Source organism: Apiospora kogelbergensis, assembly GCF_038363985.1.
Source record: "Apiospora kogelbergensis strain CBS 113332 chromosome Unknown utg000006l_segment0_segment0, whole genome shotgun sequence".
In the NCBI taxonomy this organism is placed as follows: Eukaryota; Fungi; Ascomycota; class Sordariomycetes; order Amphisphaeriales; family Apiosporaceae; genus Apiospora; species Apiospora kogelbergensis.
This window is the reverse complement of record NW_027117423.1, coordinates 4,508,126-4,528,618: the sequence shown is the minus strand read 5'-3', so window position 1 is coordinate 4,528,618 and position 20,493 is coordinate 4,508,126. Positions and strand designations below refer to the sequence as shown.

General features: G+C 50.7%; 5 protein-coding genes across 5 annotated transcripts; all 5 read left to right on the top strand.

Annotated features, from left to right (window-relative positions):
- Positions 1–149: 149 nt before the first annotated feature.
- PG998_010305 (uncharacterized protein) lies at positions 150–1,240 on the top strand (the record flags this gene model as incomplete). The annotated part of the gene is made up of 4 exons (XM_066877121.1): positions 150–291; positions 375–513; positions 586–838; positions 926–1,240. 4 exons carry the CDS (start codon positions 150–152, stop codon positions 1,238–1,240), a joined length of 849 nt encoding a protein of 282 aa, XP_066729277.1.
- Positions 1,241–3,008: 1,768 nt separating this feature from the next.
- On the top strand, positions 3,009–3,634 carry PG998_010304 (uncharacterized protein; the record flags this gene model as incomplete). Its single annotated transcript, XM_066877120.1, has 2 exons — positions 3,009–3,143; positions 3,188–3,634. 2 exons carry the CDS (start codon positions 3,009–3,011, stop codon positions 3,632–3,634), a joined length of 582 nt encoding a protein of 193 aa, XP_066729276.1.
- A 4,083-nt stretch (positions 3,635–7,717) lies between these two features.
- Positions 7,718–8,186, top strand: PG998_010303 (uncharacterized protein; the record flags this gene model as incomplete). The annotated part of the gene is made up of 2 exons (XM_066877119.1): positions 7,718–7,877; positions 8,110–8,186. 2 exons carry the CDS (start codon positions 7,718–7,720, stop codon positions 8,184–8,186), a joined length of 237 nt encoding a protein of 78 aa, XP_066729275.1.
- A 4,429-nt stretch (positions 8,187–12,615) lies between these two features.
- On the top strand, positions 12,616–12,991 carry PG998_010302 (uncharacterized protein; the record flags this gene model as incomplete). Its single annotated transcript, XM_066877118.1, has 2 exons — positions 12,616–12,644; positions 12,754–12,991. 2 exons carry the CDS (start codon positions 12,616–12,618, stop codon positions 12,989–12,991), a joined length of 267 nt encoding a protein of 88 aa, XP_066729274.1.
- A 7,002-nt stretch (positions 12,992–19,993) lies between these two features.
- Positions 19,994–20,433, top strand: PG998_010301 (uncharacterized protein; the record flags this gene model as incomplete). Its single annotated transcript, XM_066877117.1, has 2 exons — positions 19,994–20,028; positions 20,220–20,433. The coding sequence occupies 2 exons, from the start codon at positions 19,994–19,996 to the stop codon at positions 20,431–20,433; spliced, it is 249 nt and encodes an 82-aa protein (XP_066729273.1).
- Positions 20,434–20,493: the final 60 nt, after the last annotated feature.

Here is a 20,493-nt window from a genome sequence, read left to right as displayed (position 1 = left end):
GGGCAAGGCTTGACAAGGAATCGACAATATGAAAGCAGATTCCAGTTGACTGTCATTTCTATCAAGCAGCTTTAGCCATCTTTTTCTTCGTCGAATCGCGCCAACAGCTCACCTGCCCAGTTGCAGATACCACCACCACCATCGCAACAATGGAGAATCCACACAGAGCATCGGCCATTGCGCAGGTCGTCTTCTACGCACCCATAGTGCCCATTACTCTCTATGTCGGCTGCCGCGCTTGGAAGTACGGCCCCCGGCTGGCATGGGCCTATGCGATGCTGTTCGCTTGTGGTGAGGAATAGATCCCGTCGGCTGGCTGACTGGCTGGAGGCCATGTCCAGGAAGAAGTAGCGCAGAAGCTGACCGACATCCAGTTCGACTCACGGGCGGCGCGCTCGCGCTCGCGAGTCAAAACGACCCCGGAAACATCAGTATGATCGCGGCCACCATCGTCCTGCTGAACATCGGCCTCGTCCCGCTCCTCATGCCGTTCCACGCGCTCATACGCATCGTGTAAGTCGGGCGACCCACAGCTTCGGCAATACGACAAAACTTCGAGGTCCGCTAACATTCTGGCTGACACAGCTTGGAAGCGAACTTTCCCGAGAGCAAGAAAAAGGAAATCTTCATCCGCGTCACCAGGTTGCTGCTCATGGTCGCCGTGAGCCTCCTCGGCACCGCGGGAGCCTTGCTTGGCAAGCCCGAGATGGCCCAAGCGCAGTCCATTCTCTCCAAGGTCGCGTACTTCGAGTTCGTCTTGGTTCTGCTGGCGCTGGTGGGATTGGCAGTGTGGTTGAACTTTTGGAGGGCCGACCAGATCAAGGACGGCCAGCTCATGGTGAGTCACCCAGCCTCCTTCTGCTCGTGGTTTCGAGATTCGCAGCTCTATGCGCGAACAAGCTAACGAGTCGAAACAACGCCACAGTACATACATTGGCTCCTGATCAGTTCCCCCTTCCTCTGCGTCCGGGCTGTGTTTGGCGTCATCAGCGTGTTCGAGGCCTCGGGCGACAACCTTCTCACGTCCATGTGGAGCCCGATGTTCGGCAACGCCCTGCTGTTCTCGCTCATGGCTCTCCTGCCCGAATACGCTGTGCTCTGCGTCTTCGTGTACTTGGGCTTCCATCGGATCTCGACCGCTGACCGGTATGGCGTGATCGCGCAGAAGGGTGTGTTCGGGCGGGCGGACTACACCAAGTCGAAGGTGGTTCAGGACCGTGGGTCAACCGAGATGGTTTGATCTATAAGGTTGCAATCTCAAGAGCCGCGGCGCTTCATAATATCATAGACAGGATGCTATATGGGGTAGATAATTTCTTGAGGAAAAGCAATGCATAATTCCAATTGTCGCAGTCTCTTGTGAGGTGCTCGTTACAGAATACATCGTGGACCAAAAAGCCAACTATGACTTATCAAGTAACACGCCAAATTACCTTAGTAATGCACATCCTGTCCTAGCAGATGTACATACACGATCAATCACCAGCAACTGAAGTTCCCTTACTATCCGAGTTCATGGGCTCCAGAGAAAAGGTGTCGTTCAGCCTGGAAGTTCTCGAAGATGGCGCCGAAGACGTTTAGGGATAGACCACATCATCGCTGTCTTGCCGCTCGTGCGACAATTCGGAAAGTCGTTGTCGTAGGGAAGGCCAGAGTGAAGGAACCCAAAGCTCGTCAATTGACATCGTCGTTGCGGTGGTATTGCGGGATCACGACAAAACAGAGCAGCAACCCTGATGGCATTCGAACAGTTCGCTATTGGCTATCTTTGGAGGTTGGGAGCAAAGGCCCTACTTATTTCCCCACGTTTATTTCTCTGCTTGGCTTCATACGGTACCGTTGGCGCGGTTCGGTTGTCTCCGACGCAGGGGAACAAAGGCGAATTCCGAGCCTAATGGATCCAGATAATCTCCCAAGACTCCTAATGGGGCGCTTTCCTGTGATGTTTCTGATTTTGCCTCCTTGCCCGCTGCTGCGAATCTTCTTCATCTTTATCCCAAGAGCTTGGGGGATGTTTCAGCTGTTCCAGGTACTCGCCTGCCTGGGTCGCGGATCTAACCGACTGTCGCAGACAGCCAACAGGGATGGTAGCTCTGCAGCACATGGTTTGGTTTTCCTTATCACCAAGATTGCTACAGCAACCCACGTGGCCCCAGTCGAATCGGAGGAAAGTCGGGGATTAAACCGCGGAGGGACTCAGTGCTGGAGCCAGTTCTGGGGCACCGAGGGCGCGGCACTTCTTGTAAGTGCGACAAATGATGGCGTTCGGATTCCGACTGCTCCGACGAGCCTAGGAGTGTCTTCGCGGCGAATGCCATCGATTGAATCCATGGCACGCCATGTCAGGGCTTGCCACGGCGCGGGACGAGACGTACACGCAATTTGGTGGCCGTTAGATTGCCTAGTATAAAAAGAGCCTGGCAAGCTGAAGATCTCGGGGCGTGGGCAAACAAGTCGGGCATGGTCGACTGATATACTTTGGCAACGCATTGAATGCGACCCACTGGCCACTCCAACCAGGAGGGTCGACGAGGGTCCTGTCGCACGTTTTGCGCCCTAGGTTCTGCTAGGGGTTCCTATCCTGCCCAGCAGCCCCTGATTTGCGCTGGCTTGCCCTGACTTTACCTAGCTTTTCTCTGACCCGACCCTGACTTAGCGGGCCCGGCAATTATCGCTAGCCACCGTTGCCTCGGCCTTTTCCATTTTATCGTTCGTCCATTGCCATTGTGGGCGACAAGGTCCACGAACCACTGTAACAACACAGCGATGAGCCCAAAGTCGCATTATTATCGCGTGACAATTGGTTAACCGGCCACAGAAAGGGGGAACTCTAATTAGCCTTGTTGCGACAATGACACGAGGGCCCGGCGGCCTGTTGATAAATACATACATATAGCCAGCGACCAAAACACGGGCGGCAACCTTGTTTTCGAACCAGCCATCGCGGAACCAATACACACCTCTCTCTCTCTCTCGCTTAGGAAAACCGCCCAACACCAACCGCCAAGATGAGCGCGAAACCCACGCACATAGAGACCTTCGACTGGCGAATGGACACGCTGACGACCGCGGAGGAGAGGGTTGCGAAGGTTAAGGAATACCTGGACTGGGGGCGGAGTCGCGCCAGAGACCCCAAGAGCGCGGTAAGCCGCCGTTGTTCGCGAAACTGACATTCAGATCCCCCAAGCTAACGCCTCCCACTCGCGGCCGCCAGGACTGGCAAACGTTCATCGAGCCCTACCTCCGGGTGCACTCGTACGCGACGACGCCGCACCCGACCATCAACTTCCGGCTGGAGACGCAGCCGGTGCACGCCAACGGCAACGGCAACATGCACGGCGGCTGCACGGCGACGCTGTTCGACTTCTGCACCAGCTGGCCGCTGCACATCATCGCCCGCCCGGGCTTCTGGCAGCACCTCGGCGTCAGCCGCACCCTCAACTGCACCTACCTGCGGCCCGTCCCCATCGGCGCCGTCATCGACATCCAGTGCGAGGTCGTCCAGGCCGGCCAGAAGATGGGCGTCACCCGCGGCACCATGCGCCTCGTCGAGAAGGACGGCTCCCTCGGCCCCGTCCTGACCATCTGCGAGCACGGCAAGTTCAACACCGACCCGCCCGCGCCCAAGCTGTAGGGCCGACCGGGAGCTGGGAACCAGGAATACACAATCGCGGGGGCTGGTCGCGTTTCACTACCGGCTCCGCGAGGCTCGGGAGCATTGCTAGAATAGAGGTCGCGTCGCTCAGGCTGAAGCGGCGACCGGAGTGGGCTTAGATAAAAGGTCCTATGATTAATCAAGCGTTTTCGCCATTTCCAATACCATACCGATTCAATTCTTCTGCTACCTTTCGACCAGCTTGGACCGTCTTTCACGCAGGAAGCGATTTGGAAACCGGATTCCCTTTCGAACCGGAAGAACACAAAGCGACCAAACTTGCGAGATATGGATGTCGAGGATAACTGTGTCATTGATTGCTATGGCGGCTAAGGTCCGCGTCCGGGGCGTGATCTCTAGCTTCAAATCCTGATTGATAAGGATGACTGCTCGATGCGTCTTTGGAGGATTCTATGAAGTTCCTTCGCCGCCTAGTGATGACGGGGTTTTGCTTACTTGCAATTCGTGTGTTCTTCAAAGCCGGGCCGGGAAATGAGTGGGAGTGCTAGTCAAATGGGTGTTATTCTGTCATGTGGTTGCATGAGTATGGGATTTGCCAGGGTCGCATCCTATATTGAACCGGCTTAGGCAAACGGCCGACTATAACTTGTAGACGATGCTCTACTATGCCCACCACGATAGCTGATTCACATCATTCCAAGCTGGCTACTCCAACATGTCGATGAAATGCTCAGCTCGCTGAGGGGAATCTCTCGGATACATCAGCGCGTACGCCTACTGAACACATTGTATGGAACCCGCCCACCAAAGGCATGCTCCGGGATACGGAGTGCTTGTTTGTTCGCGTAAGCGAAAGCAAGAATAGCTCCGGTATTGGCCCGTATCCCATTACGATGGACAGAGGAATATGGGAAGAATGGATCGAATATCGACACCTCGTGCCTGTGTCACTCTTTTCTCATTCAAGCTTGGCCTCGCCAACCAAATGGCTCCGACAAACCTTCAGGTATTGTTTTATCGGTATTCAGTCGCTTGCGGACTGCAACATCATATGCTGTTGCTGCGCCTGAATCACCAGAGCTGTCGAAATTTGACGTTACACCAGGCCTTCCCAATGCGGCGTTAAGGAGAAAATGATTTGGCACACAGAGGAAGTTTTCATTGTTGTGATGAAGGTACGAGTAGTGGATGTGCGCGTGCCACCAGATGGATGTTAGATCTCGAAAGCTGGATCACGTATGGCCATGTGAATGAATACTTTATGACGATGGTCGAATTCAGAATTTCGCATGCAGTTTCACAGCTTGTAAGCCAGCAGCCATACACATAAGCCTTTTGATTTATTAAGCCTATATCGCCATATGAATATCACGGTTGGCCGTAAGCGTGTCACGACTAAACAGTAGACAATCCAACGGCGATACGGCCGCGGCGTCATGGTATTCGGGTCAATCGCACGAGACTCAACCACTGGGCACCACACATTCGATACTTAAGCTAAGCACCTGTCAATAATACATCATGGGAAATGTAGAGGCGGGTCAGGCTAGCAACATGTAGTATTCAAGACAGGCAATTCATGAATCATGGTAGGTTCCGAAAGTAGAGGGAGCCTCTAGCCACACGCAGCGGACATTGAGAACTCAGGACATTGCCGGTGGCTGCCTGACTGGCGATTGATAGGAAACGAAGTAAGCCGCATACGATGTCACGCACGCACGTACTACATGAAAACGTTACTCCTTGTGTCCCCCAAATCGGTACTCGGAGGTATTCAGGGTACAACCTCCCAGCACGAGTACGATGGAGTACATAGCTACATAGATGATCTAATCCCAAACCGCATTTCATCTTCCCACCATCCATCATGTCGACCCTAGTCCTGCCCCACGGGGGCCCTTGGATTGGAGTCCGCAGGTCCAGCGCAGGGCAGATCTCCCCATAGCTGCCCCGAGTTCTGCTCCGAGAATTCAATCACTTCGCCGTCGCACTCTGCTTGTCTCAACCGGCCGCGCTTTGGCGCTAATGCAGAAATCTAGAACGGTACTGGACAGAAACTAACGGGGTGCCGAATAGGGTGGGTTCACAGGAATTCGGGATTGGCTCTTTACTGGCTTGGCTCAGGTTCTCAGGTGATAGTATATTTATACTCACATGCACCAAACATACCAGATTTCCCATCAGTCAGGCAAATACCAACCCATTGCCTTCGTGTCATGCTTTATAATAATGTTTCTTACATTTAGTTATATAAGTCACCATATCTTCCACAGTTCCTACTTTTGAAAATCACCATCCAACACTACAGATTAAGACGACCCTCTTCGTTACATTCTTATCATACCATAAACACCACCACTCTGTGTCTAAACCTTCAAAGGGTTCCTCTCTGGAATCTTGACTCCTGGTCTCTCCCTTTGGAAAACCTTCTACAGCCGCAAGCTCTTCCATAGCCTTGACGGCCACAATCTGTTACGATGGGTGGTTCATCTGATCGTTGTATATACGGAGGGTATGTTGCTGTCTTTTTCTTTCCTCGTCCCGTCCTGTCCTCTTATAACCATTAATTTAGCTATCCTCCCCTTCCCTTTCCTATCAAGTAACGTCTTGTCATGTCGTAAGAGGTCTCTATTCCGTTGATTTCTCGTTCGCTTTCCAGATTGAACTACTTCTGCAGCCGTTTATTTTCGTTTACTGTTGATGATAGCCAGGTCGGGGCTCTTGGAGTATCCTCATCTTCGTTCTTGCCTCAAGCCTTATTCCATACCCATCCGTCCATGGTATAAGTGATACCCTAGAGAACCATAACACTGAACACGCTGCTTTCAGCACTCTTCTCTCATGCCCACGTATCAACTCTGATATATCATAGCCAAATCCCCAGTAAGCCCTCCAACTACGTCACCGACAACACCCCATCGACTTCCCAGATGTCAATTTCACGCGAGAAGGTCGAGTCCTACTTAGGGTCCACGAGCGGCGGCGGGGACCTTGCTGCATCTCTGTCTCATCGCACCTCTCCGTCCAGTGGCATTACCGACCGTCAGGCCAGAGTCCAGGGCGAAACGGATGCATTGCTGGCGATAATTAACAAAGCTCAGTGATGTAAGTGTCATGTCGATGCTATAAATGATTAATATCAGTATTTGCACGTTTAGCTCCTAATCAGATGCAGGCATTACTCAAGCACACCCCCGCATCCCCGCTGTTACATTGGCATGAAGTTGGGGACGTTTGAAGGTTAAGGCAAGCCCAAGCTGAGCTGCCGCAATTGGGAGTGTGGGGTAGTGATCCCTGCAGTCGAGCAGTGGCTGTCGTCTAAGTTTGTTTGTTTGTTAGCGGTAGCTGTCGAGCCCGTTGCTGCCCCGCCATGGTGGATTGTACCTGACGGGTTCGTCGACGATTGGCCACTTCCTTCTTCTCTTCCCTTAGGAAATATGAGATGTTGGTAGTTTGTACACCCCTGGAGCTTGGATGTGTTTCTATCCTCCATGCGTGCCACACCGAGGACGATGGGCTATAAAGCTACACGACCTCCCTGCCCTTACTTTTGCCATTTTCCTAAACACTCACATCAACAATCGAAGACCAAGTCAAGCCAGGCTAATTCCTTGTAAGCTCTCATATTACAAGCCCCCATCACATAGTACCTACCCTTTGCGGGACAAAACACCAACGCACTTATAGATATCGATCGACCTTCCCCGCCCATCACGCATCGATCATACCCTCCCCACCGTGATAATGACTGGTTTATATAATCAAAGTGTCCATGGGGGTAAGTTACATCATTTCTTTTCTACTGTCATCGGCAGCTGTCTAGCCTTCCTCTATACATTATTCCTGATATTTTCATAATCATGTTATAAAAGTTCCATTGGTGGGGAGTGACCCCCTTTACCTTCCTCTTGGCGGAGAATACTTGTGTAGGTAATGCTGCTTAACTGGCTAGAGCTAATAAAGTCATATCAAACGGCAAAGATAGAATTAATGCCATTTCATTTTACTTCTTAACATGTGCCCATTCTCACATCAGTCAGGTCCGGATCTTCCCATACCGTCACCGCAAACAGCGCCACGTCCTCCTCTTCCCAAAAGTCAATGGCCGAAAAGAGGACTGGCTCGTACATGTCGGACAAGAACGGCGGCGGAGACCCCGTGACGGCCTTATCCCTGCGTCTTGAGTCCTCATCCCAGAGCACGGCGGAGCGACAAGCCAAAGTGGAGCGAGAGATGGCAGCAGCATTGGGGCAGCTGTACAGTCGGTCATAGGCTTGACTGCCCCGTCAAGTGTAAGTGTGCACATAGTCTCTACTTGAGTGTATTGAAAGAGTCGGCATCTCCCCTACTTAGCACAGTCAAGTGACGCCTAACATTTATCGGCAGATCATTGGCAAATCGGATTGGCAACCTTGTGTCTGACTAACTAAAAACATCTTTACAGTGCCTGCAAAGTCGACACATCACTGTCTCCAAAACACACACACATGCAGATTGGCGCGCCGCTAGAAACAACCCGGCTAGCGACGACAGGGGTCACACGTGGTCGTGGAGCTTTGTACAAGGTTGACCCGACAGGGCCTTATTAGCTTCCGCCATCCCCAAAAGACGTGCAGCTGGCAGCTGGGAAGCTGAGACCGTGGGGCGGTGCTACAGATGAAGAAAAGAAGATTTAGTTCTTGGTTAGGAGAGATGGAGGTGTTTGGTGATTGGTTCCCGTTCAACCCGCAGTTTATTGAACCCATACCCTCTCCCAAAGATAGCTACGATGAATTGACGATTCACATGATCTTTGACGTTTGGAGGAACCCTGTATTCCCATAGACTTCTGTCCTTTTTCTTGATTTCGTTACATCGTTGCTTTTCAATGCCAAGCTCACACTGGCCTTTTCTAGCAATTGAATTCATGTACTGCTCCCGAAACCACGTACTGCTATTTTCGTCGGCTCATTTTTGTGCCTACTAGCATTGACCTCGCTTGCCACATGTGTATACATACGGGCCGCTGGGGTTCGTTCATATTTCCAACTTTCACAAGCCTCCACCGTACGACTGGCTCTTGATAGTTTTACACCTCGCGGCACGAGTAAGCCCACTGCCCGCTTCCTTAACCCTACGCGCGAGACTCGGTATTTGGCACACTATTTGAGAGTCCATCTTGTGCCCCACTCCTTCTTGCTCCGGGAAGTTAATGAGCTCACCGAAATGAAGTAAAGCATTACATTACGAAGCAGAGAGGGCTGGTCCTCCCTGCCTTTCTAGCAGCCTTGGATAGCGTAGATCATTGTGAGACTTGGCCAATCGCGACAGTTGCATCTTGTGCCCACTGTAGATCCAGATGATGATTTGCGTGCCGTGCAACACGCAAATGCTGCGCTTGGCGATGCGCACCAATCAAGACCTTTCAAAGCTGCCCAGACCGGGGGACGCGAGCTACTCTTCATCTACAAGTTGCATTTGATCTCACGAAATATTCCGGCTCCTGGCTCTTGGACTGTAGAGCTTTCACGACCCCGGGCCAAAGTCGATTATCTATAAAACCATCATGCGCTTTCTACTGTTTTCCAGTTTCTCTTCTCCACGGTCTCAGCCCAGTTGCCATCAAAATCGAAGATCAAGCATATATAGGCGAAAAAACTATATTTCTCTACCCACTCACTCTTTCTCAGCAGTTTACCCACCACGCGACTGCTTACTCGTCCTCGCGCTTCAAAGCTGCTGCCCTTGACATAACTGCTCGGCTAAACACGATTCTCATATACATCTCGGACTAGTCTCATACTATCGAGCTCGTCTACTCTACTCGAGGTAACATGGCTGGTTTATCTAACCGAAGTGTCTATGGGGGGTACGGTTCATGATCTTTTTATATTCCTATCCCTTGACCTCAGCCCAAGACCTGACTCCAACTCATGACACACACACACACACACACACACACACACACACACACACACCGTACCCTCTTCTCTCATGCCATGGATGTTTGGTCGGAGCCTTGAACCATCCCATTTGTATCGTGGCCCAGGACATCACTTTGCTCGTCTTACATGGCACAGATCTACACCACCTAAGCCTGCCAACGCAATCACTGCCCAGACGGCATCGCCTTCCAATAATCAATTTGAGCTTAAGTGTAAGAGACTCCGTTCTGTGCGCATTCGTGCGATTTATAAGCTATGAGCTTTGTCTCGTTGAAATGCGATGGCCTGTGTTCGAGTGTGGTCAAATTTGACTAGCAGGACTATCTTTAGTGAGGGCACGTTAGCGTAACGGCTGGACACAGCGGGGATGTGAACCATTGAACAAGCTTGATTCAATGGGCGTTCCTGGCCCAACGTCTTTCCCCGAAAGGGCCATCCCTGTCGCCCGTTTCGCCTTGACAGCTTCTCCGAAAGATGTCTGCAAGGGGATATGACGACATGCACTTTGGATGGGGAGGCAGTGAGGGCGTTATGATAAGGAGATGCTCCGGTCCACCTGTAGATGAGTGAAAACCAGGGAGGGCCAGGCGCCGAGTCCACTGGACAAGGTCAACCTGTCAGCCGCTCCCCGCCATCCATCCGTCACCCGCTCGGTAGTGGGCTTCCAGAAAGGAACAACCTTTCGTGAAGGTCGCACGCTTTTGGCCCAAGCGCTCATTCCAACAATAGCAATTGACTGGCCAAAGCCCAATCTAATCTCAACTGGACGCCGCTCGTTCGACCCACGCTACTCACAGTTGTCGCCAAAATTGTATCTTGTATTTCCCATCTGTACAGTTGAAACGGAATTGCGTATCGTTTCGCCCTTCCGGCAACGCCCTTATGGAAACAGGCAGTCGTAGGATCAGCTCTGTGGCTAGGAGCGACTTGATCTCCAATTAGGACGCTGGTAATTCGCGCTCGGATGGAGGAAGTTTGTATCTACGCAAGGAGTAGTCAGACCTGATATGCATCTATAGAACAATGAAGCGAAGTGAGATATGATGCCTAAGTTGCTCCAGGCCGGATATACCTCTTTCCTCCGAAATACGAAGCTGCTGATGATACTGCGCAGCCGATATTGATGATTCACAAGTCATGCATCTATGTCTACCGTTTCGAGTTTTTTTGGGTGCGGGGACTGACAGGTTTGCAGATTATGCACGTCAGAACCGGATGTTTCAGTGGTGGTCGTAGCTCATTAGTTATGAAGACCAGGATATGTCGCGCTACGGTGATGCTTCTCTAAGCCTCAAAGTTCGGTGTGGGTTATCAATGGGCGCGCCGTCCTTTGGGAGGTAACTCGGCTATCGATTGGGAATAGTGACGACTCAATCATTAATTGGGTCCGGCTACCCCGTGATACTGCAGGGGGCTTTGGGGTGAGATTATACAAAATAGTACTGTTTTGCGGCGGGCACTGGATAAGTTCTCGGGGATAAGCTCCTTACGCGCAGGTCTCCAATAGGATGCCATGTCGGTCGTTATACTGGACTCAATTTCTGGAACACCTCTAAAGTCTGCCTGCTGCCTGTATCGGTCTCGTATTATTCTTATCCCCGGCCGTCACAATTCCCATGTCTTTTGCCTATGACCACGCCACAACAACCACGGCCTTGCACAGTTGCTCAGCTTATACCACCCCAAAACCCATTGCTAGCAACTTGCCTTATTCAGTCACAGAGCCTCCCTGATACTTCTACGGGGTTATCTTTGGCGCATCGCGCCTCTTGTGCCGGCAGGTCACGTCTAACACAATGGCAAAATAGCCCCTTCTCACCGACTTATGACGACTACCTATTGCTAGAGGAGAGGAGCCAACAGGGGTCTCATTGGGCTTGTGTGGCCGTCCCGTCCAGGCCAAGTCTCCACGCTTGCTTGATACATTGCAACGACCTGAGAACCTGCATGCTTGCTTAGGACATCGGGTTGCCTTGTCAGATGTACTCAAAGTTCCGCCCTCGTGAAAGACCCCACTATCCAGATCCGGCACTCGCGTGTTGCTGTCTAGACTGCGGGAAAGGGACCCACGGATAGGTGCCGTCGTCAATCACCCTTCCTTGCCCTGTTAGCACCTTATTGCACTTCTTGGCGATCCCAATGCCCCTTGTATCCGGTGCTTCATTGGGCGGCCACACTCCACAACGCCATGCATAAGGCATACAAATGATCCTTGAGAGTTGTAGCTGGAGGAATTAAACCACTTACTAGTACATGTACATATTAGACTGGTATCGCGGTACCAGCACCAGTGCGCTGACGATGGTGCTGAGCTTTGTAAGAGGTACATCCAGCCCAAGCAGTCTTTCAACTGCCCCTCCGCGACAACTTTTTGCTGAACATAGTGATTGTGACGCCTCTGCCCAAGACAAGGCCCGCCCCTCCGCGCTCTTTGCTGAACTTGTTGATTGCGACAACCATGTGGCTGGAGATTTCATATATAATTCCAAAGCCAACACCCACGAAACCACTCGAGATCTAGATGTTTTCTCTCTTCATTTTGCAGTATCCAACTTCGTCTGTTTGGACGAGCCGCACTCACCGTCCCTTTCTCTTCTGACATATATCGGCTCGTCTCAAAGCCTGTCCTATTCCTATCTGCAAGCGTCTGTTGCTTTGATCTCTAGTCGCGTATATCCTCTTGAACATAAGGGACTTATTCATCTACCCCATCGGCCCTTTCATATCTCGAGCCTCGACTATGGATGCTTCATCTGAACGGAGTTTCTACGGAGGGTACGTTGCGTGATCTTCCTTGCTCTTGGCTCCTCTGGACCTCTTTCATATTACTCGGGTCACTTGAGCAATCCTCCGACATGACACTGGCCCCAATACCAGCGCATTAAACAAATGCAGCAATGCCTATGTTGTTCTCTCGTTTTGCATCTTTTTGTATCTTTCTTGGTATTGAATCAATGTCCATCTTGCCTAATTTGACAGCACTTTTCTTCACCTAAGACAAGGGGGCCACGACACCCCACGATCTACCCCGCCTGTCTTATGTCCTCCCACAACCCTCTTCCAACACTTCGCATCATGTCACTGCACAATTTCATTGCGCCTCAGTAATTCCTTAATTACACCATGATGTTCACCATTGTGGCATTGGTGTCAATTGTCGCGCTGCATTTCATATCATGTTGGGCAAATCAAGTCTTACCTTGTACGCAACAGTGCAGCACCGTCCAAGCCCTCTCACGCGATTGCTACCCAGACGAGCTCTTATTCTAAGAAGTCCATGTCGCGCGACAATGTCAACAAGTTCATGTCAACCAAGAACAGCGGCGGAGATCCTGTCACTGCTTTAGCCCTCCGACCTGGCGGCTCTTCGAAGAGCAGCGCTGACCGGCAGGCTCAAGTTGCGAGCGAGGTTGAGGCATCCCTCGCGCAACTGAATGGAACTTCGTCGTGATCTTGTGGCGTCAAGTGAAAACGGACGATTGCCAACTCTAGTGTAAGTGCTTCGATCCCTGTGACTGGTATCAAAAAGCTCGACTAAAACGGGCAACGGAGTACAGTGCGACGAACCTTGGACGAGCACACTTTCCCAAAACAGCCAGCGCTCTCTTATTTGATTCGTTCCCGCGTTTCCGATGGCTGGGTGTGGGGTCGAATCGCACTCAACTAGCTCAGCGGCAAATTTGGAAGCCAAGGGGTGACAGTAGCACGTCCCTCAGCCATTGACCAGGTATCCAATTCGGATGATTTGGGCAGGGAGTGCTGTTGGCATCGCCCGAGGGCTTTTGTCACCCTTGATATGAATAATGCTACAACATCCCCCGTGTCATAGTTCTGTCTATAGTTTTAAAAAGATTCACCCCTTCTGCAGCCAGAGTCCACGCACCATTCCCTCATGTAAGCTACTATGGTCGGCGAAGAATATCGAACCACATTTGCGCTTTCGAATGTAGAGTATATGCTGCTTGGTGTGCCGTTCACCCAGATGATTGACATGGATCAATGTGGCCAGTAATCCATAACAATCGTAGTCTTTAGTCCTTCGACAACGTGCGCACTACTTCACCAAGGACGAGTGTTCTACTGGTGCAGGGGCCACCCCTTGTCGGCCCAACACCCTTGTTCTTCTTTAAGGTATATCCAGCTGATCTCTTATTGTTGCGTCCACCGGTTCTGAATGAATCACCCCCTCCTCGATGTTGTTCGGCCTCCCGTCCAGAACCTACGTTATTAGGATAATCTGTACTCTTCGGGAACAGACCGCCTCGCCGCGGGCTGGCGGGGGCTATGGCTCTGGCGGCAACACCAATCAGAAACTGGAACAAAATGCGGGCCAGCTGCAAAGAGACCTTATGTCGTGTCTCGAAGGAGAATAAGCCGATAATGGATGGGGTGCTGATGTACCCATGCCAATGTGTAGGTATAGTGCTTCCCCACAGGGCACTCTTTCTCGCGCCGGAGTGTGTCCCACTATACCTACACATTGGCATGGGTACATCAGACATGCAACCGTCGAAAGGGCTGAAGGTATTGAATCACGTACATACATTAGCCACCAATCATGGGCTCGGGAACATGAACTTGCACACAATTTTTGAATCTAGCGGTATCCACATGCAGGAAACCCACCTAATGAAAGAAGATTAGTAAAATACTTGCATCTGCTTCCATGGCTTAGATCTGAGGAGTTGGTTTGGCCTTCAAGGCCAATATCTAAGGATGCTGATATATAAACTCAGCATGATCTCCCCGGGTCTTATGCCGTACTGTCATTAACATTCTCTTGAACAGTCCAAGAGTACGCCAGCCCTGCCATCGTCCTCTCCCTCTTCTTGCCTACAGACCATTGATCCTTCGTCTGGTGCTACCAGAGCCTAAGTCAAGATCATAGTCTCGCATTCATCTTACACTTGTCGGTTCGCTGGCGGCGCTTTGGATCCGATCGAACCATTTGGTACATCCTGGCTGTCAACCATACTTTAGTTGGTCTCTCATAACTCCACTTGTCCAGCAATGGCTGTTTCATCTGATCAAAGTGTATATGGAGGGTACGCTGCATGGATTTCTTATTCTCGAAGTTTTCTATATTCACTATATACCCTTTTCCAAAGACAAGGCCAGCCAAGGCATGTCTTGAATTTCCCTGAACGCATCGCCATCTGTTATGCTACCACAGGGCCATGCGTCTTTCTCCTTCCACATTTCGTGTTGCATCTGTTCTTCGTCAAGTTCATGGCGCCTCTTGATTTGAGTTGGTGGGGCTGACCACTTCTCCTGCCTTATTGATCGATTATCCATGAGGTGCCACAGCGGAAACCTCAGCCGTCTTCTCACTCACGCCTCGTATCATGCTGTTCGTTTCCTCTTACAGCAGGTTGTACCCTTTACCAACCACCACGTCAATCTCGCTCCTCAAGCGTGTAGAATCTAATATTGAATAGTGCAACCCCACCCAAGCATTCCCACACCATTAACACCAGTATCGAGTCCCATCCCAAGGCTGAAACCTCTCGCAACAATGTACATTCGTATCTCTCGACCAAGAACGGCGGCGGGGATCCCGTGACAGCCTTGGCCCTCAGATCCGAGTCTCCGACCCAAAGCGCGGCCGGGCGGCTGGCCAGGGTGGAAAGCCAGATAGCATCATCACTCCAACAGCTCAAGCGCACATAGCAGGGAAGTTGGCGAGCTGCCTGCGCCTTGAAGCGAGTTTGGAGGTAAGTGCCGAGCCTCCATGTGCTTTCACGCACAGGTAGATTTCTCGCGTTCATCCAATTGACGGACGGGCGTGAGCAGATGACGATATGCTTGGAGAAGCTCAATTGCATGGCTGCAGGGTCCGGCCGGGACATGTACCCGAAATGAAGAGGGTTTGACTGGACAGTCGATTGATGTTCATCCCATCTTGGGATGGAGATTGGCTTCCGAGGAGTTCCACTGAACAAAGTGGGGTGACACTAAAGAATAAGCTTAATCTTAGTGGCCGCCGGCTGTGGGTCAGGGTCGGACAATTATATGTACTCCTAGCCCTTCATCACCTGTTATTGCCTCTGCAATTGACTGGATTTGAAATTGAGCAGTCTAGCCTTTGGATATAGACTCGCAGCAGTGTATACCGATCTATCGAATCCGTGCGCGGCAAGATGAAGTCACGTGAGAAAATCTCTCGGCTGATACTTTAAGTGGTGGACGAAGCTAAGTTATGGATACGGTATTGGCGAGATGATATGTCAGCAGCGCAGTTGTTTTGGGCACCTCGTCAGATTGTATTGAGCCGCTCTCAATCAACACCAAGACCCGTTGGAAGCGCGCCACGGATCTTCGACGTGGGATGAATTCATGTGGTAAGCAGTACACTTCTGTCTCCCTGCTCCTACTCGATTGCTTCGTCGCTACATTGTCTCGAGATTATCGGTCCAACATCCGCTAGGGCCCCCCTTGGCTATGCTAACGGCCACAAACATGACAGTCAACTGACACTTGCCTCGCAAGCCGCGTTAAGATATGTTAAGGCAACCACAGCTTTTGTGTGTTGGCCGCGCACTAACACCGAAAGTTTGGCGACTATTCATTCACACAGGCCAAGCCTGATGACAGTCTACAGTGCAAGCCACAACTGTCTAACTTTTTCCCACCCATTACCCATCACTTGGTAAATGCTACCCCTTCACAAGGTTATATAAGGCTTCCTTTCCCCTTCATCCATAATGATATTCGTTCTTTAGACCTCCTCTACATTAAAAAAGGATCGATGTCAGTCCCGAAACCACGAAACCTGTCCCTCTCATACTGGCAAAACTAGTCGTCCTAATCTAGATACAGCCCGCGTCGCTCAAGTTGTGTCTGATATTTCTGTTCTCCTCAGGTGTAGCAAATGCTATTCACCGTCAACTCAGAACTTCCGGCGAGCCTTGTCTTATCTAAACAACCCGTGAGACTCGTCAACAATGGGCAGTTCTTCGGAACGCAGTGTGTATGTAGGGTATGTATAACTCATTCATGTCTCGTGTTTCTTATCACCATTTTCTTCCTTCTCCTTTACTTCCCTATGATGAACGTCGGCGTCAGTCCGTACCCCGTCTCTGCTTTTCTGTCATATCTTGCCAGCCGTGACCACCTTGGGACCGTGCTTGATCGCCCACTGAACGGGAGTGCTGTCCATCATAGCAACTCTTATTCTACATTCTCTTTTGGGATTCCCTTCCGAAATATCTACTTCAATCACAACCAAATGTTGTCAGTTGGTGGATCACGTTTTCCATGTCACATCGATGTTTCTCCCCCCACTATGGAGCGTCTTGCTCCCACCTAGCATCCTCTCGTGTGCTGGCAATGATGGTCGACATCGAAAGACCTGAGAGGCGTTTGGCTATGTTATTCCGTTTAGAATGGTTCGAGCTGCCTGGAGAAAATCAGGCCTATAGTTGCGTGGACTACCTATTAATATCTCACACATACGTCAGAGACACACCGCATAAATATCCTCATTCTGTCACAGCAAACACTGCATCTCCGTCCAAGGCGTCAATGTCGAAGAAGAACAGCGGCGGAGATCCCGTAACGGCATTGCCCCTCAGTCATGATTCACCTTCCGAGAGCGTGGCCCGGCGGCAGTCCAAAGTTGAGCGTGAGATGGCAGCATCTCTCGCGAAACTGAACATGCAGCATTGAAACCGAGGGGCCGATTGGGGACAACTTGACGTTTGTAAGTTGCATGCAGTGTAAGCCCCAAGAGCCAACTGCGAAGGCTGATGAGTGATATTAACCCGGATACTCAATCTAGGTGACAGTTCGCTATACTGGTACAGATGCTATACAGTGCGAATGGGGCTTGACCCTACTATCCTTCGAAACGACTTCCCCAGCCAAAGAATTTAATTGGCTCAAATTGTTGCTTTTATTAGCACCGCTTGGGGCTAAGGTTGGACGGGCAGCTGTCGAACCCAGGCAGCCAGGAACTGGGATTATCCACCCTCCATGCTGTTCTTTGACGGCATCAACGGCTCGCAACCTTATTAGTAGATTGGCGCAAGCAATCTACCCCCTGTTGTGGAGAGATTCTCGACAAACAAAGCTTAGTGATTTGTACAACCAGGTTCCCCGTCGTCCTGATTTGGCTACACCCACTTGGCTCAAGGACATTGTCATAGGGTACCAACGATTGTTTGGCGAGCATCTACCCGCACCCCCAAATCCTTTCTTCTGTCCGTTGGCATTTCCTTAGCTGCTTTCCTATCTCGATATGCCTAGACTGCCGGCATCTATTATTTTCCATCTCAATCTTCAGCGCTCTCCTTTTCGGCTTTCCTTGGCTACGTCAGGTAGGGGGTAGGATTCGAGCTCCGTCAGATTCCGTGAGGATGGCCCCTGCTCATTCATTGTTGACCCCGCCAAACGTCAAAATCGACAATCCGTCATTCAACCTGCCCATGTCGATTTTCAGCCGAGCATTGGGGAAATGGTTACAATGTGGCGGGAAGGTAGTCTGAACAGTAATAAACACATACTCACCACCCTATTCTTTGCCCTTGCATTTACAAATCCCTGAAGTTCAAAGTCGAACAGCCTGGCCTATTAATGCTCATGTCAAACTCCATATGGAGCTCCCTCCGATGAAATATAGCAGTCATCAAAATTTGCAGTGCTGTATGCAATGCTCGTGTGTCGAAAGTTTATGTGGTCCTGCCCCCGGTGCCGGCATGAAAGAGACGAAGTAACACAAAGGACCGCCCGAGATGCGTAGTACAACCACGGCCGTTCTTAAACATTTGGATCAGCCGATGAAATAATGAATTTACCGGATCGACCCCCAGCCGGCGCTTTTGTGTGCGTGCTGGGAGGTGGAACTGGTCTGCGCGCCGCCATTGGCCGGGGCTACTTCGAAACAAAACGGCGAGACGAAGGCCAGTAATGAGGCAACCATCGCGGACTACTCCGCAAGATACTGAAAGCCAGAATAGAGGCCTCGCAGCAGGGTACAGATAAGTGACAGGGTGGGTTGGCCAAGGCGCGAAAACCACTTTTGGAGACTTGCGGAATGCCCCGTGCTAAGCTTTGTCAGTAACAGCTCATTTATTTTAACTATGTGAGGGGTCAGCGTCAAGAGATTGGTGGTGGGAGCCTTGATAAGCAGACATTGGGCGTGTATTCAGCAAGTATCTCTTATAGCGAAGTTGGCGTCTCAATCCAACTTCTTCTAGATAGGAAAGTCTCAAAACAAATGATGACACCCCGCAGCGTGCGGCAAAATTGCGCACCAAATTTTCGGACTTTTTAATTAGAGGGCGAAGAGAAGACGACGTCGTCGAAGCCCTGTCAACCAATCAAATACAAAGCTTGATGCACCCCGGCCTCAGGCCCCAAATGAGGGACACTGGGACACTGACACCGCACTTCTGCAGGCTGGGCACAATCATCTGATGCATGTGGCTCTTCTTATGTCAGGTCGCGACTCGTCTGGTTTACCCTGGATTCCTGGTATGGCGATAGCCACGACCCCTGTAAGCCACTTAGACAGGCCCCTGTCCTCCTGCAATACACATATTTGACATGTAGTGGTTGCTTGTTTCTTCTTGTTCCCAGTGATCGCCTCTCTCCCCTCCATGTATGTACTCTAGATAACTGCACTTATATTGATACAGTGATGTTGAAAGAAGATTTGGCTGACACTGGCTCACGGGTCTCTTTCTTCGCGTCCGCTCGTACGCCATCCGCAATCGCGAGCGTTGTTGTCGCCATACGCGTATCGGATATCTTACAAGAGTACTATACCTATTTGTATTCAGACTCACAGGCAGCTGCCGAATTACCCATGGACAGCGCGACGCACTGCATGCAGTGCAGTAGCAGTGACAATTAGAAACCTGAAAAAGATACTTAATATGAATGAGAGTCTCTACTTTCTTCTTGCGACAGAGCCAGATGGGTGGGTAGCGTACAGTCTGGTTAGTGGCTGCTACAGAAAAAGGAACAAATATAGATTTTCGCGCAGCGTATATATAGGTACGTACCTATGCCTTTCGGTTGCCTGAAGTACTAAGTACCATAACCTCCTCTCACCGAAAATGGAGCGCGGCTTATAATAGTTGCCTTGTAGTAAGATACTTCGAAACTGGCTGGTAAAACCCATCTGCACTAATACAACCAGTCTTCCCCCAGTACGTTATTATAAGGTGAACTTGATATCTACAATACTGTCCACCAAAATGTATAAATGCCATGGAGTCCCTCAACCCTCTATTGAAGGTCCCTCGAGGACTCTCGAGATCCATTAAAGGCACCGCGATCGAGTTTTTATTTACCTACATTGTTCTCTTGGCAGATGCCCCCTTAGCTGCAATTAACCCTTCCTCTCCTAGATTTGGTACTGGTGACGATCTGACACCATCGCCCTTGTCACACAGTTCATCAAAGACCATATCCCTATTCCACTCCCACAATAGAAATAGCATTCATAATGGGTGGCGCTTCAGACCGTTCCGTATATGGAGGGTATGTATACAATGGCAATTCCATCTCGTCTTCCCTAACCCATCTTCTTCTTCGCAGATGCATTTCCGTATGTTCTCTCCGTGTGGTACACCAGTATTGCAGAAGGCCTTACTTCTACAGATGATTCCTTTGCTTAACACGATAAAACCCACTTATGCATCACAAAGTAAGCTGACCTTAGATCTCCCCAGAAAAACTCCCCACAAGCACTCGCACGCTGTCGCAAGGAAGTCCGAGAAGCCTCCATCCAAGGAGTCGATGACTCGCGACAAAGTCGACAAGTACATCCAGAACGATGACGGAAACCCGGTCGCTGGCTCCTCTTCGCAGAGTACCAGCGACCGACAAGCAAGAGTCAACCGCGAGGTTGAGGCGTCCCTTGCAAAGCTGAAAGGGGGTTCGTGAACCCAACCAGCATTTGATGTGAAGTGGAAGCAAGTGATTGCTGATTGTTGGGTAAGTGTC